The sequence below is a fragment of the Aquila chrysaetos genome, chromosome 11 (genome assembly GCF_900496995.4).
Source record: "Aquila chrysaetos chrysaetos chromosome 11, bAquChr1.4, whole genome shotgun sequence".
NCBI lineage: Eukaryota > Metazoa > Chordata > Aves > Accipitriformes > Accipitridae > Aquila > Aquila chrysaetos.
Window position 1 is genome coordinate 16,494,846 of NC_044014.1, and position 16,239 is coordinate 16,511,084.

The window sequence follows — 16,239 nt, forward strand, 5'->3', positions numbered from 1 at the left end:
GGCACTGGGGTCCCAGCCCAAGCTGCATGAAGACCCCCCCCCCGCAGCATTACCAAAACAGATATATTTATTCCTCTGGCTCGTGGGTTGCCACGCACTGTACGCGCGTGCACAGGCCTGCCCTCTCCACTCACACGTGGCGAGTCTGTCCATCACTGTCCCTGGCTGCAGCAGCAGCTGGGCAAGCCACGAGTGGCACAGTTCCTTCCCCACTGTGGGTGCCAGGAAGGTGCTGCAGTGAGGGGTGCTGTCTGCCAGCCCCCACGCTCCAGCCCCAGCACTTGGGCAGTACTGGGCTCCAAGGGTCCATGGCATCAATCAGTTGGATAGCTTAGCGGGGGCCCGGTCAGATTGTCGGTCAGCACAGGGAGGGGATGCAGGGCACTCACCTGCCCGGGCTCCCCAGTAGGAACCTGTGGGGATAGAGATGGTGCCATCAGCCACATCCCCAACATGCTAGCACACCGGCAGCTCCAGCCCCACGCACTCACCATTCCCCCCGTGCTGCCACTGCCTCCTTCCGCACCAGCCTCTTCTTGTCATCCAAAGGCTTGGCCAGCGCCCGGATAACTCGGGCCTTGTACGGGAGCAGCTGTAGGACAGAAAGGGCTCCTAATGAGAGAGCTGGGTGCCCTGCAGGAGGAGGTCTGGGACCCCCCTACCCCTCTACATGCAGGAACAGGCAGCAGGCTGCCACAGGAGCACTTACCACTGTTGTGGGCAGGCTGGTAAGAGCATGGGCACAGCGCAGGGCGGCGATGCGGACAGCCTGGAACAGACAGGGGTGAGGGCAGTACAAGGGGCACAGGAAAGGGGCAGGCAGGGGGCGAAGGAGGGGGCACACGCACCATGGTGGGGCTGGAGGTGAGGCTGAGGAACTTGGTGACCAGTGTGTCGACATGCAGACTCATGATCTGGGGAGCTTCGAGCAGCAGTGGCTGGAGGCAGCTCAGTGTGGAGAGCTGCACCACGCGGTCCGAGCAGGACAAGGCCTCAAGCAGGAGAGAAAGCAGCTGCGAGTGGGGAGAACATAGGAGACATGAGTAACTCCCAGCTGTTCACTCTGCACTGCCACAATCCCCGCCCCTGCCACCAAGGCTGGCTCTCACCGTGGGCAGCTCCGTCACCAGCACAGGCTTGGGGAGATGGTTGAGCACATGGGACAGGCCCTTCAGGTAATTGGCCTTCACGTCTGTGGAGAGCAGAGATGGTTACAGGCAGCCAGGGGAAGGGGGGGACACCAGGTCAGGTCCCCTGGGTAAGAGCTCACGGGGTGGCGAGACTGGGCTGTGGGTGGCCACTCACCGGGGCCAGCCCCGTGGAAGCCCTGCACCAGCTTGGGGACATTGTCAGTGAAGAAGCGCTGGCGGAACATGATGCGCACGTCAGCGTGGCAGCCCTTGTGCAGCACATCTGGGGACTCGGCCATGAGCAGAGAGAATCCGTCAGCCGCGGCGGGGCCCAGCTCTGTGTCACCCAGCAGGCCCAGCAGCTGCGAGGGAGAGAGCCCTGAGATGGGGTGCCCTCCTGCTGGGGGTTCCCAGCTGGCCATGGGGGGAGCGGGCAGACTCCTTGGACATCAGCCCCCCCCGCTGCCGCCTACCTTGTCTGTCAGGCGGGAGCTCAGGGGGTGGTAGCGCAGCACCAGGGCTTTGGTTACCTGTGCAGGCAGAGCAGAGTCAGTGCCAGGCTGCCCCCCCCCAGCTTTCCCCCCTCCTGCACCCATGGCGGGCCTTACCCAGAGCAGCAGGGTGAGCGCCTGCATTCGGCAGGGCCCCTCTGCAAGGCCGAGCTCCATCCTGTTCACTGCAAGTTGGAGGATCTCATCCAGCTGCTGCCCTGAGGACACAGAAGGGACAGGCTGAGCCATTCCCCTGCCAGCAGTGGGCAGGGACCCACAACGTCCTGCCCAGCCCCCTTACCCGCCAGGTGCTTGTTCACCAGCCCTGCAAAGCACTTGGCAGCTGTGGTGGCCGTGAAGGGGCAGTTGCAGGAGCAGCTCAGTGCCAGCAGCTCACGGAGCAGCCGTTCCTGCTGAGGAATTGCCACCTGGAGGAGACATAGAGCGTGTTACAGCCTGGGGCCGCTTGGTCAGGGTCCCTCAACCCTGCTCCCCACCAACTTACGTTGCGGGGCAAGGAGCAGACGAAGGCCATGAGGAGGGCGACCAGGCGTCTTTGTGCCTCCAAGCACTCCCCATCCTGCGGGGGAAGAACAGCACCCATGTCATCACGGTCCTTGCTGCCAGCCTGTGCCGACATCCTCATTCCCTGCCCCTGTTCTGGCACCCCAGCCCCAAGCACCCAACACACCTCGAAGGGCTGGAAGGAGCAAGGAAAACTGTTCTGAGGCAGGAAGGAGACCTCTCCGTCCAGGAAGAGGGGTACCACGTGAGACACGCTCTGGGCAGCCAGCCTAGAAGAAAGGAGACATTGCAACGTGCTGCTCTGGGAGGGTCACCAGAGAGCTCCTGGGTACCTCCCAGGAGGCACAGGGTCCCCTGAACAGACAGCAGCAGGGGGCACGCAGCCTGCCCCCTCCCCATGATGGAATGCCCGGCGTCCCCTCCCAGCATCACTCACTCAGGGCTCAGGTGAGTGGTGGCAGCGCTGATGACTGGGACCATGGCAGCCAGCACCTCTTCCTCCAGCAGTGCCTTGCCCAGCAGCGGGTGGGTGCTCTCTGCAGGCAGCGGGAGGAAAGGGACATGCTGGAGCCCGCTGCCGGGAGGGAGGAGGCAGGCACAGCCCCCTGACCCACACCGGCCCTGGGGCAGGGCTGCTCTGCCTCTGGCAGGAGGCAGCGGGGCCCGCAGTGCCCGCGGCTGCCAGAGGGCGGCGGCAGCAGCAGGGCTGGCTGCGGGGTCGGGGACCCCGGAGAGCCCGGGGAGCTGCCTGCTTTCCCCTTCTCCTGCTCCAGCCCCGCACCTACCTTGCATGGCAGCCTGCACGGCCATGGCCAGCAGGCAGGGCACCACCGTCTGGTGGTAGTACCAGCAGCTCTCCGCGTCCTGCTGGCACTGCAGAGCCACACGGTGCAGGCTCTGGCACACAGAGACCATGTCTTGGGCGTTCCCGGCCTCGCTCCCTGCAGGGCACAGTCACCATCACATCAAACAGTCTGAGCACCCACCGCCCCGATCTGCACCGGGATTCTGGGGCAATGCAGCCCTCCCTACTCCCCCTCCACCAGTGGGATTCGCAGCCCAGCCCTGGGCTCCTTGCACCTCTGCCTTCCCCACTCTCCCAGCCATCAGTGGTAACAGAGGCAGCTCCTGCCCGGACACGTTCCGTGGAGCTGCCTGCTGCGGGCTGCGTTACCTTTCTGCACCTTCCGGAGATGCTGCAGCAGGACAGGGACAGTCTCCCTCACGATGCTGGTGTGGGTGGACACGGCTGCCAGGGCCTGCAGGCAGCGCTGCTGCAGGGAGCAGTGGTCACGGGGGCTCTCTTCCTGCCGCTCTGAAGAGGAAACACACCTCAGAGGGGTGTTGGGGTGACCCCAGGCCCCCTCGCCCAAGGGCATTCAGGGCCCAGACCCTGCCAGGGTGGATGGAATGAAGCAGCACAGCAGAACTAGCCCATGCCAGGCCCAAGGCAGTCTGCCTGCTCTGTGGCTGGGCAGCTCCTCCCCACAGGGCTGATCCTGGCCACACAGGCTGGTTGCCAGCACCATGCACGGCCTTCCCTAGGCCAGCACCACAGTGCCTGCGCTGGGAATCCCCCAAGTACGAGAGCCACTGACCTACGCCATATGGCACAGCCCCACTGCCTGGTAGGAGCCAAATGGGACAGGCTTCACCCCAAAACCAGACATCACTTCCTTCCCAAGGCTGCCAGCCCTACCTGACTGCAGCTCCTCTTCAAGCCTGGGTACCATGTGTCCAGAGAAAACTTTTGGGTAGAGGGGGGCCAGAGATCCAGCTGCCTCCATTGCTGCTTCGCTGCCGAGGGGGGAAGAGAGTGGGAGGGCTGATGCGAGCACTGCAAACCTGGGGCTGCTTGTACACCAGCTGTACAGATCTGGGCCAGAAGGTGCCTCCAGAAACCTATTTCTCAGCAACCTGCCTTTTCCACCCTACTGGTAGGCAGACCAGAGTCCCCTACTTTGACAGGCCCAGACTTTCTAATTTCCAGCCTATAAATCACCTGGTTTATCCCTTTGCTCTTACACCCATATAGTCTTTTAGTTCAGACAGTTCCTGTACCTTCCCCCAGACTACAGCCCCTCTCTGCAGCAAAGCCAGGCTTTGTTCCTCTCCCCAGAGTCTGGGTGACTGCAGTGGCACCAGCCCGCCCCTCACCTGCTCTGGGAATCCTCCTCATGCAGAGCGAGACGGATAAGGTGATCCACAACCAGCTCCAGGTCGGAGGGAGACAGGAAGCCTGGAACAAGAGCTGTAGAGGAATCCTGCCCTCGGCCAAAGGCAAAGATGCCGGTGTTCTGGCCAGCATCCTTCTCCCTTGTCCAGGCCAGCAGCACCGCAGCAGCACGCCAAACACCAGATACATGGTGCCCAGCATAAACAGGCAAGAGAGAGACCAAGTGTCCCTGGGGCTCATGGCCTGGGTAGGAAATGCTGCCACTGCTCCTGTTCACCTACAGGCAGCAGGCAAGGACATCCCAGCAGCCATGTGGCACCACGTCTCTCAGAACAGGGTGACAGCTCCCTCTGCCTCCCCAAGGGAAACAAGGCACCAACCTTGCAGGGAGCCGAGGACAGTCAGTGCCCTGATCCCGACCAGCTGCAGCTGCACACTGGGATCCGTGAGTGCCGAGAACACCACAGAGCAAACCGGGGCTCGGAGCGACAGCAGAGTACTCTCATCTAGAGAGAGAGGCATGGAGTCACTGCCTGCGCCTGGCTGTCACTGCACAGCCACCACCATGGAACCTGACAGACCCTTTCTGGGGCCCTGCTGGTTGACACCTAGCCATGCAGGGTCCCTGGGACATGGTAGAGGGTTGCACATACAGCTGCCCAGGTCAATGAGCCTTCCTCCTCTGTCAGCATATGGGGAAGGTGAGGTGAGAGCTAGCAGCCCCCTGGGACACAGTGCCTCCAGAGGGACCAGCCAGCCTCACCTTCTTCCACATGTCCCCACTTCTGCTGCAACTCCAGGAAGCCCAGCAGCATTTCCAGGATTGTCCTCCTCTGGCTGCTCTGCAGGGACACAAAAGAGCAACCCAGATCACTGTCACTGCTGGGACACAGCTATGCCTCAGCCCAGCGCTGCAAGGCCAGAGGGTGCCCACAGGGTCCCCACCTGCAGCCAGGGAAGGACATCCACTTTCATACCCTGCTCCCACCAAGCCCTGCAGAGCCAGCAGCTGCACTCAGCCCTGCTGCCTGTGACCACAGAGCCTGGGGTGCCCCTCACCTGCGGGTGCTTAGTGTACTGCTCCAGCAGCAGGGGCAGGACACTGCTGGTGACACAGTGGTAGGCGCGGAGGGAGGCACCTGCTGCTGCCTGCAGGAGTTTGGCACTTGGCCACACCAGCTTCATGTCGGGCTCGCACAGATGGTGCCTGCAATCTGAGATAGGCTGGGTGTCAGCTGCGCTGGCAGAGCTCCTCTGCCTCGCACGGAGGGACACAGCTGATATCTGGGCTGGGACGTGCTGCCGGGGCGCAGCTCTGAGCTGCCGCACAGCCTCCCTAGCAGAGCTGCTTCCCCCAGCTCCAAGCCCACAGCACAGCCTTGGATGCCCCAGCCCCAGCAGAGAAGAAAGCAACTCGATCCAACAGGCATTTCCTACTGTGCCCCCTTCTCCTCCCTTCCTGCAGCCAATTACCTTGGAGAAGCCAACAGTGGCTGTGAGGGCTAGAAAGAGAAGAAAGAGGCTTCAAAGAGAACAGGAGGGCAGATCTCTAGCTAGGAGCATGCTTGCAGGCCTGGCTGCTCGGGGCAGGGTAGGTCTCTCTCCTAGCTACCTTGCAGGATGCTGCTGAGGAAGGAATCCAGGAGATCCTCGGTGTCAGACCTGAGCACTGAGCAGGAGAGGCAGGCAGAGAGGGCGTGCAGTGCGGCCAGGCACTCCGCCTCAACCTTCTCGCTTGCTGTCTGGAACACCTGCAGGAGACGCCATAGGATGAGCTAAGCTTTGTGCTGACCCCAACCGCAGCTTCATGCTCCCAATGTGAGCAGAAGGGCTCAGGCTCCCGCCTCACTTCCCACGTGCTCTGAACATGCAGTGTGGCAATCCAAGCCCCCGGGACATGCTGATAGGGCTGGCCTGTCCCCCCACTTTTCAGCTGGGGCTGTCCAAGGCCACAGGTGGGTGCTGATGGGAGATATGGGACCCGCCTGGTCTGGCTGTGAACTCCTGCTTAGCAGGAGCCCACTGTGGTGGAGCATTTGTTAAGGGCCCTGCAGTACTCACCTCCCTGCGCAGGGATGACCAGAGGCTGGGGAGGAATTCCTGCAGCTCCTTCTGCCCATAGATGGCACAGCAGGCAGTCTGCAAGAGGGAGCCAGGAGAAAGCATCAGAGAGAAGCCAGTACTGGGAGGACACAGAGCAGGGACACTGCCCATCCTGCAAGCTCATGCTGAACTGCACAAACCACTCAAGGGAGAGAAAAAGAGGAGAGAGTGATGTAGGCCGAACTAGGACCCTGGAAATCGTGGCTCTGCAAGGGACAGTCTCTGGCTGGCAGGGAGAAGGACTCAGAGGTGGCTGCCTGCTGCTGCCACAGGCCAGCTGTGGGCTGAAGGGTGTAGGGGTCCTTCCTTACCAGAGTCTGCAGGGAGTCAAGCTTGGCACTTTGCAGGTCTGAGTCCATCTTCTCAATGAGCAGAGGGAGAAGGAACTGCAGAGAGAGGCACTTAAACTCAGCCCACCCCTTGCACCACCTTGTCCACAGCCCTGCGGGGCTGCAAGCTCAACCTCTGCCAGGAGAGCAGAGTTTGAGGGATACCTGCAACAGGCAGCCCCTTCCCAGGACATCAGCATCAGCACTCTCCCCACGCCCAGCCCCAGCAGGAGACAGGGCTGCCCCTAGTGCAGGCTCCTCGTCCCAGCTGTTCCCTTCCCACGGAGCCATAGCAGGAGCTACAGCACTCTGAACAGCGGGGTGCTCAAGAACCCCCTAGAAGCTTCCTACCTCAGCAAATTGAGGCGTGGAGGCCAGTACAGCCCGGAGGCTCAGGATCAGGTCTTCTCTCTGGATGCCATGAGGGTCATTGGGGGGCTGGAAGGGAAGCAGAGCGAGCAGGTCACCGGTCAGGAAACCTCCCAATCCAGCCATCAGCTGAGGCTGCATCACCTCATCTCCAGCAAGCCAACAGCGATGCCAGTCACTGCAGCCAGCTTGGCACCAGCCTGTCAGCCTGGGTACCACAGCTTGCAGCTAAGCACTGCCCAGCCAAGACTCTTGCCCATCCTCCCCTCCCATCTCCTGGAGGGGACATGACCCCCTGAGAAAACGCCAGAAGGAATAGGCTGTGGCACAGGGCAGACTCACTCACTGGAGTAAAATCAATGGGAAAGTAACAGGACGTCACTTCAAACAGCTCCTCCACAAAGGGACCTGCAAGGAAAGAGCAGAGGACATGAGCACAGATGCTGGGCAAAAGAGGCACAGCAGCTATGCCTAGCACCCACGATAGGCTAGCTCTGCAGCTTCTGAAGCATGTCAGGGACAACCCCAGCCCTGGTCAGACCCAAGGGCCATCCCTCCAACAACTCAAAGAAAAGCAACATGTCCCCCAGTCAGCTCTGCACGGCAGGCACGGGCTCACCCAGGGCATAGTTCTTGGCAATGAGATCCCGCACAATCTGGAAGGCCACCAGCAGGTTGCGGGGATCCTTCTCCCCATCCATCACCTGGATGAAGCCAAAGGTGAAGTCGGCACCCAGGCCCTTCAGCTCTGCAGAAAGAAGGAGCGAGAGCAGATGCAGGACACCAGACCTCACCAACATGGCATGAAATCATCCAGGTTGCCCCAGTCCCACAGCCCTTCCAGCTCTCCCCAGACAGAGCAACAGGGCCTTTGAAAAGATGAAAGCGAGCCATTCTCCCAGCCTGGACAACCCCAGAGTGGTTCTGGCATCTGCCCCCTCACCTTCCTCCCTGGTGCCCATGAAATTGGTGATGATGCTGTAGACTGTGTGGCGGTCCAGCTGCAGCAGGGACTGGAGGGAGGAGCAGAGTAATCAAAACAAGCTTCCACACATGGCAGCATTGCTACCTACCACGCAAGGGCAGCGCATGCCCTTGAGAAAGAGGGCAGGACCCCCAGCAGCTCAGCTGCTGCTTCCTGGCACACAGATCCCATTTACCACATGCAAAGTGTCCACATGCCTATGCAATGGCACCTGAACATGACAGTGTCCCTCACTGCATGAATGCACCATCACAGTCACACCAGGGCCACACATAGTGCCCAAGGCCCTGCCAACGTAAACAATCTTAAACTGGAGAATTTGGGTGCTGAGGGCACTTAAACACAGCCTGCAGAACAGAGCAAAGGAAATAACCCCCCCAGGGCTGAGAGAAGAGAGGACAAGGGCCAAACAGGATCCTCAGCTGCTGTCTGCCTCTCGCTCTGCAGTGAGACATGCTGTCTCTAAGCTCCGCAGGAGCACTCCGCTGCTGCGGGAAGGATGCGCTATGCTGCACTGCCACTGAATGTGCTCAGTCCTCAGGGCAGGCAGGCCGGCCATCCCCAGACACCCGGGGAGCAGGGACAGGACGATGGGAAATCACATTGCTCACCTGCACATGTACCTCCTGGAAGATGGCTTTGAGCACAGACACTGCGAGCCCTGGGGACAGCACCTCACACATGCTCTGGGGACAGGAAAAGAAAAGCAAGAATAGAAAACCATGATGGCAGCCATATAATGGAGCTTTATGTTTCTGTACAGCAGCCACCTGCAGGATCCTCTCCTATGCCAGGGAGAGCTCACCACCCCCACAGACAGGACAGAACAAGATGCCTATCATCTGTGCTGCTCCCCAGAGCGGCCAGAGAATCCTTGTCCCAATACCAGCACGGAGCAGGAGACCAAGGCAGTCTCCTCTCCCCTGCCCCTCTGCAAGGGACACAGCAGGATCACGGAGGAGATAGGGCAATGTCACCGGGCAGGAGGTGACAGCCCAGCTGGGCCCTGCTCGACATGCTGCTCCAACCTGTACCCAGGTGTTGCACCTCCCCAGCACCATTCTGGAGTGCATCCCAGTGCTGCAGAGTGTGGGGCGCAAGCTCACCAGCGCTCGGAGTCCCTGGAGCACCGAGGGGATCACAAGGTGATGGTCTTGCAGCCGATTCTCATAGAACAGGACCAGATGCAGCACTGTCAGAAACAGACACCAACGTTGCATTAGTCCCAGGAAATGCAGCTGCTGGGTGCTGGCCCCAGCTCTGTCAAAAGCAGCTGCCAGATGAAGAGCGAACACATCTTGCACTGGTGAACAGCGCGAATTGCCACTGTTGGGTGCACCCACCTGGCTCCAACGCCTTCACCCTCCCCCCATCAGCAACCCACGTCTGACCGCAGCGGGGCAGCACCCACCTCTGGCTGCTGCAGAGGTGCTGGAGCTACCCAAGAGGCATTTGCCCTGGCCTGTCCAGACACGTGGGTGCAGATGCCAGCAGGGAAGCAGGAGATGCCTGTTCAGTGGAGGCTGGAGGATGTCGTGGGGTGGGGCGCAGGGCTGGAGCAGGAGCTCCAGCTTCCCCGCGCTTGGCTCCACAACACGTTCCCGGCCCCTGAGTCACGGCCACGGGCGCCTGCACACCCTGGCCCTGGGGAGTGGCAGCAGGAAGCAGACTGGAAGAGCCGGCTAGCAGCATCCTGCGCCCACAGCTGCTGCAGAAACTCACCCCCCCAGGAGGCAGCCTGACGCAGCACTTGAGAAATGAACTGCGTGAGGAGGGACACGAAGGGAGACAGGGCCAGCTGGGGGTGTCAGAGCAGCCACCAGCACCCTGCCAGGGAGCTGGCTCTGCCCACCCTCCTCCAGAGCTCCTGGTGACATGGCTCTAACCCAGCTCGCTCAGCTGCCCTGACTCTGCCAGGCGTCCCCACTGAACCTCCCCACCTCCGGCTGCCCCTCCGGAGCACCCCAGTCCCCATCACAGTCATCACACCTGACTCCAGCTACACCAGTAGCTAGTCTGTGTATATTCTCTCCGCACAGCTGCTCTCAGCCCTGCCTGGCACCAGTCTGAGACTTACAGAGACAAATGCCAAGGACTAAGCACCTTTTACTTCCATCCTTCCCTTTCTCCACCTCACTTACTAGCTGGGCCCCCCTGCCTTGCCAGCCTGCTGGCACAGGTTCAGCTACCCATCAGCAAGGCCCCCCGTCCAAGTGAAAGTTTGGCAGCACTTACTGACTTCCCCCACTGCCAGCCAGTTGCTATGGGGCATTTAACACAGCCAAACCTTCTGCTTGTCACGAACAGGGCATCTTCCTCTCCCCACCCCAGTCCTCCACTCCACTCTCATCCTTACACTGATCTCCCCTCCTCCCCAGGCCCCAGGGTTCCCCCAGAGTTAACCTGGGCAGGCCACAAGGCTGCGTCGTGACTTGCTTTGTGAATGATGGTTTTCCTGCACTGAATCACCACCCAAGGATTTTGACATGCAGATGTGTCCCCAAGACGTCCCACGTGGCGCTGAGCACGCCTGGGTGTGCAACACCCACACACTGCCAGGGGCACCAGCTGCAGCCCAGGGCTTTGGCGTGTTCAGGGAGTGACCCAAATTGTGTGGTGAGGTTGGCAAAAAGGCTGCAGCGCGAGGGCCCGTGTCCTCCTTGGCCTTTGACTCGAGAGACATGTACAAAGTTGTCACGGTGCTAAACCAAACCCTTTGCCAACAGCAGGACAGACACTTGAGTGGCACAGGCTTTGCCCCCAACCTGCCAGCAGCACTCAAAGGCCCAGAGCAGCCCTTACCTTCCTTCTCCTGGAGCAGGGAGTAACACTGGAGCAGGACTTGTGACAGCAGCTGGATGCCTCGCCCTCGCATCCGAGGATCTGTGTTCTCCAGGCAAGACCTAGCCCAAGTGGGGAGAAAGCCCAAGAGGCCTGTTGTGAGCAGGAACACCCAAGCAGGAAGCACATCCTGAGCGGACACATTATAAAAACAAAGAGGTGCTGCTCTCTGGGCAGGGGGGTGGTGGCCCAATACTGCCTGACTTGCTGGCAGGGTGGGAGCAGACTCCTCTTCCCCTGACTGTGCTGCACACATGCACCCAGCCCCAGAGCCACAATAATTCCAAGTTCTCAAGTCGGACCAAAGAAATTGCTCTTGCCCATGCTCTGCACCTGAAACTGAGGCTCCCAAGATCACAAGGGCTGAAAAAGGGCAAAGCCTCTTACAATGAGGCAAACCCAGCCCCCAGCTTCAGAGAAATGAGCCTCCCCAACTCCCAGGCCATGACAGCTCGGAGACAGAAGCAAAAGCTGAGCGCCAGGCAACTTGTGACATGGTGATGTGCAGCTGTGGGCTCAGGCAGCTCCTTCTGGGGACAGTCTCAACCGAGAAGCGCCCTGTGGCTTGCTGCCTGCCACAATACCTCTCCTCGGTCCTGGGAGAGCATCAAGAGCTGCTCCGGCCCTGCTCTTTCCCAAACAGCCCAAGACCTGGGAGGGCAAAGCACCAACCAGGCACCGTGCTGTGAACGGACATCATCCTTGCAGGCCTGTGTGCTGCAGTGTGCCTACCAGTGTTGAAGCTAGCTCATCCTGGATGAGCACACTTTTCCTTCTCGTTGTCCCTCCTTGTGGGAATCTCCCTTGCAAGGGGATGTATACGTGATGTATAACATGTATAAGGCTTTACTTACCCCAGGGCTTCCACAAGCTGCAGCACAGTCCAACTTCCATCTTTCACTCCTGCAGAAAGGAGGTAAAGAGAGTGAAGCAAAAAGACTCCCAGACTGTCAGTCATGCACGGCACTGGAGACAGATGCCAGGAACGGCCCCAGCACCAGAGCAGGAAAGGCTGGCTGGGTGCCGGCACCTCACTAAGCACCGAAGGAGCCATGTGTGCTCAGTTGGTGGAGCTGCCTCCAGCCCTGCCTACAAACATGTCTGGGACTGAGAGCTGCCTTGACTGGATCAGAGCTGAGAGCTGGCAGCAAGGGGTGAACTTGCCTGCACTTTGCCTCTGCCCTCTCGCCACAGCCTGGCTGCATCTGTGACCAATGCGTGGCTCCTGAGAGAAGCAGCCTTGCTGTGCTCCACTTCGCTGAGATGCCAAAAAATGCTTCTCTAATGTGAGCAAGCCAGGAGGAGACAGAGGGCAGCTCCCCAGATGCTTCCCGAGGGAGAACTGGCCAAGCAAACAGCCCAGACATGAGTGATCACATGGCTTCCCACCTTGGCTCTGCCACCTCCATGCTATGCTGAGCAAGACCTGCACAAGACTCCCTCCAAGATGGAGGGCAGGGAGAAAGGCGGCTTTGTGGTCAGAGGAAGACGAAGTGTTGAGACTCCTGGAGTCTATTACCAGCTCTGACTCAGACACCCCACCAGGTTGCCTCACTCACCTCCTGCCTCAATATTCTTGCAACTCAACTGGGGAAAGAGTCACTCCTTGGGAGGCTTTGGTAAGGACCTGCTGCATCCTACAAGAGCCTTGGCAGAAGGGCAGGTTCTCCACTCCTGCCACCCACTGCTAACACGACACCTTCCCAGTAGGAAAGCTCTGTGCATGCCCTGTGGTCAGACATGGGGTGGGGGGCAAGGGACTGCCTTACCTTCAGCCCTCTAACCTGCAGCTCAGGTGGCAAGGGATATTGCTGGGAAACAAGCAGCACCCCTCACTCTCTACCTGGACAAAACAGCTTTCCTCCACAGAGAAAGCACCTTTCAGTCACCGAGACTCACTGGCTTTGCCCAGGAGCACTTCTGGGCACTCCGGAGGGCCCTGTTCATCCCTCTGCCCTGCTGAAGTCTTGCCTACATGACTGACAGGGCACCCACCTGCTCAGAAGCCTAAAGGTTTCATTTGGGGCTTTCCCAGGCCTTGTCTCGGCTAGTGTCTCCTGCTGTTGCTAGTGTTTACTGGCTCTTCCTAAGCAGTTCATTGCAGTATTAAGTCATGCTGCTCATTAGAGAGTGGTCTCTGGGGATGGGACAAGGGATGACTGTTTTCTGACAGCAGGCAGCCTCGACTCCAGACATAGAGCTTCCAGTCCCGCTTGGCACAGCAGGGAGAGGGAGCCTGGACTGAGGGACAGAACAGATAAGGGGAGCTGCGAGGAAGAAGAGGAGCCCAGCAGGTCGCAGACTCAACAGGCACAGACTGAACAGGGGATGCCTTGAGCGACAGCTGTAAGGTGCTGGCAATATCTCCTGCAGAAGAACAACAGCGCAACAGCAAGCAGGTGCTGTGCACCAGCACAAAGCAAGAGTGGGCTGCCGGGAGAGCTCATACGGTCCCTTCACACCCAGCATCCCAACATCCTGCTCTGTAAGCTCATGAAAAGCCCTCGTGCCTCTGAACCACTGTGGAGAAGGTCTGAGACAAATGCTGTCTCTGCAGCCAAGCACTCTGCCTCTCTGCGTTTTCAGAGACTGAAAGCAGTGTCTACACAAAGCTGCTGGTTTCCTAATCAGCAGGAAAGAGCTGAAGTGTAATGGTCAAACCACAATCGGCTATTGATGCTCCCCGCGGTTAGCGGCCCCTTCGCTCGCTAGAGCGAGAGAACTCGCTCTGTTCTCAGGGACCCGGGGGTGCGACCAGCTTCGCCTTGCGTGGAGCGACCACACCAGCCCCGACAGTGCAACCTCCGAGTGCTGCCTCCTGCTTGCAGGCACAGCCGCGCAGGCCACGGCTTAAGCGCAAGCACAGCTATAATTGGACCTGCCTCATCAGCACGGCAGGCACAGTGGCAAGCCTGTGGAACTTCTGCCTCCACATCTGGCAGCAGCAAGTTCCCAAGGTTAATTATGCACCTTGAATCCCAGCACTCCCTTTACCAGGAGGGGCTGCCTTCCTGTTCTGGTGTTCCTGTAGTCCCAGAGGCTAAACAGAAGCAAGCCATTTACCCTTTGCTGTATTATTACTTGGAATCAATCTGCTCCCTTTCCTAACACGTCTGTCCCCCTTTCATGCTGTGTCCTTCTAGACATTAATCACTTCTGCAGGCTTTCCATTCTTGTCTCCTCCACACCCTCAAAATGTGAGCACAGCATTCACAGGGAGCGTGTGATAGATTTCTGTAACAGCAGTATCCTTCTCCCCCTATCTTTTAAAAAAAAATTAGTTCAGCCTCCTCCTGCCACCCACTGACCCGTGCAGCCCAAGATGCCTGTGACAGCACCAAGGCCTTTCTTCCACTTGCCAAGTTACACTCAATTTAGTACTCAGCAACACATGGGAAAGCTCAATGCATTTTTTCCAACAATTGCACAATGGCCACAAGGTTAGAAAAAAACCTCCCCTTTCGCTCAAGGATACGTGGTGCAATTTAATACTTTCTGATGTGTGATTCTATATGAGGTCAGAGGGGCCAAAGGACACTTGCTGGCTCCCTCACTTGTCAAGGTAGGTTTGTCACAAGCACCATATGGCTGATGAGAGCTGGGGGGGTGGTGGGGGTGGCTCTTTCTCTTTGTATGTCTTCAAAGAGACAAAGCTTTCTCTGGGCACTTCTGTAACATGACCATAGATGACAACAGCAGTTGTAAGGTTATCTTTCCCCCCAGTCTATCCCAAATATGTCAGAGGTTTAGTACAACTCTTTTGCAACATCTTGAATGTCACATAGTTTAGTGAATTCCTCCTAATTCCCTTGGCATTTTCTTCACCCTGTGTTACACGGACCACTGAGTTACCTTCCCGTTTTGCCAGCTCATCTCATCACCGAGATACCACGGATCAGTTCACAACCCATCAGCCTTGGGAAAGGTCTATAAGGTACCCTTCTGTGTAACATAACCTACGTAGTCCTTCTCTGCTCTCTCAACTCCTTTCCAAAGTGCGCTGAAGCCACTGCCTAGAAACACAAACATGCCACCTTATCCTTAGAAAGCCGCACTCCTGAAGCTGCAAATTCCCTAATATAACAAAGTCACAAAGTTGTTGCTCCAAGCAGATAGACAATTTATCCAAGGAAACCAAATGCCTCAAGCCCTGCCAGGAAAGGAGCAGAAACCACAGTGAGGGCAGTCAGAGCTTGGTCCCAGAAGCAGGGGCCAGGAAAGCCAGCACATCAGTCAGCTCCCACAGCATCTCAGCAAGACCAGGAACCCCCCTCCCACTGGAGCCTTCTCTGCCACCCAGCCACAGCTACCACCCAGCCAACCATACCCAGTACCACCCACAGCAGCTCCCACTGCACCCCAAACCTCCAGTACCGGCGCCTGCAGCCTCGTGCTCCCGTCAGCTCACACATCCCATGCCACTCCCCCCACCCTGAAGCCCCATTCCCCATTCCAGGCCAGCCCCTGGCACCACCAGCAGGCGCAACACACGTTTAATCCCACCCCATCCTCTAGACGCGCCATCTAAAACCCTGACCCCCCCCGCAGACCCCACAGCTCTGCCTTCACCCAGCTCCCAACAGCCCCGCGCCTACCCACACCCACCTCGGCCTCGTCCCTAGAGCCCCTCACCCTAGCTGCTGCCCCACGCCTACCCCACTGCCCCCCACCCGCCCTTTCAATGCCCAGCTCACGGCTGCAGGCCCTGCCCATTCCCCCATGCCCTGCCCCGCAGCCATGCTCCGCACCGCAGCCTCGTGCCCCGGCCCCACAACCCACGGCCACGCTCAGTCGCTCGGTCCCTCGCCCCCACGCCCTGCCCTGCCCTGCCCCACGGCCTTCCCCATGCCCTGCCCCATTCTGCATCCTAAGCCCTGCCCCACAGCCGTGCCTATGTCCTGCCCCACATCCCCACAGCCAGTCCCACGCTCACCCTCAAAGCTCACCCCACACCCCCACGACCCGCCCCACCGCCTCCCAGCCGTGCCCACGCCCGCCCCAGGCCCGGCCCCGCCGCCGTGCCCACGCCCGGCCCCGCCCCGCAGCCGCGCCCGCCCGGTACCTGCCGCCACCTCCGCAGCGCGGCGGTCCTGCTGCCCGGCCACGAAGTCCTGGACGGAGGCGGCGAGCACCGCAGCTCCCGCCCCGGCCCCGGCCGCCGCCATGACACCCCGCGCCCAGGGCAGCGGCCGCCGGCCCCGCCGCCGTGCGCATGCGCCGCGCCCTCGGGCCGCGAGCGGCGACAGCGCACGCGCGCGGCGGGAGCACCCCCCGTCCTCACCCTTTCCCC

At 59.7% G+C, this 16,239-nt stretch overlaps 1 protein-coding gene across 6 annotated transcripts; it reads right to left on the reverse strand.

Moving 5' to 3' along the window:
* Window positions 1-49: 49 nt before the first annotated feature.
* MMS19 (MMS19 homolog, cytosolic iron-sulfur assembly component) lies at window positions 50-16,158 on the reverse strand. 6 transcript variants are annotated; one of them, XM_030030449.2, is made up of 31 exons: window positions 16,012-16,158; window positions 11,804-11,852; window positions 10,911-11,011; window positions 9,215-9,300; window positions 8,720-8,794; window positions 8,067-8,136; window positions 7,743-7,871; window positions 7,470-7,531; window positions 7,106-7,192; window positions 6,737-6,811; window positions 6,384-6,461; window positions 5,935-6,073; window positions 5,382-5,536; window positions 5,086-5,164; window positions 4,703-4,828; window positions 4,304-4,385; window positions 3,846-3,943; window positions 3,321-3,461; window positions 2,932-3,087; window positions 2,583-2,682; window positions 2,313-2,415; window positions 2,127-2,201; window positions 1,923-2,049; window positions 1,739-1,839; window positions 1,604-1,660; window positions 1,306-1,492; window positions 1,110-1,192; window positions 849-1,013; window positions 710-769; window positions 492-592; window positions 50-413 (listed from the first exon to the last, which is right to left on the reverse strand). In XM_030030449.2, exons 1-31 carry the CDS (start codon window positions 16,112-16,114, stop codon window positions 386-388), a joined length of 3,078 nt encoding a protein of 1,025 aa, XP_029886309.1. In that variant the 5' UTR covers window positions 16,115-16,158; the 3' UTR covers window positions 50-385. The 6 variants fall into 6 exon arrangements, with proteins under 6 accessions (XP_029886309.1, XP_029886308.1, XP_040983170.1 ...); XM_030030448.2 differs by having other exon boundaries at window positions 4,304-4,397; XM_041127236.1 differs by lacking the exon at window positions 16,012-16,158 and adding an exon at window positions 14,802-14,870 and having other exon boundaries at window positions 4,304-4,397.
* Window positions 16,159-16,239: the final 81 nt, after the last annotated feature.

What these genes read in the sequence shown, in the direction of transcription:
- MMS19 (XM_030030448.2), bottom strand. Translation starts at nt 16,114, where the DNA reads ATGGCGGCGGCCGGGGCCGGGGCGGGAGCTGCGGTGCTCGCCGCCTCC. An exon ending in TCCAGGAGGTACATGTGCAG is followed by an intron (nt 8,137 to 8,719) that starts GTGAGCAATGTG and finishes TCCTCCCTCCAG; the next exon opens with TCCCTGCTGCAGCTGGACCG. An exon ending in GCTCCTTCCAGCCCTTCGAG is followed by an intron (nt 2,202 to 2,312) that starts GTGTGTTGGGTG and finishes CTTCCCCCGCAG; the next exon opens with GATGGGGAGTGCTTGGAGGC.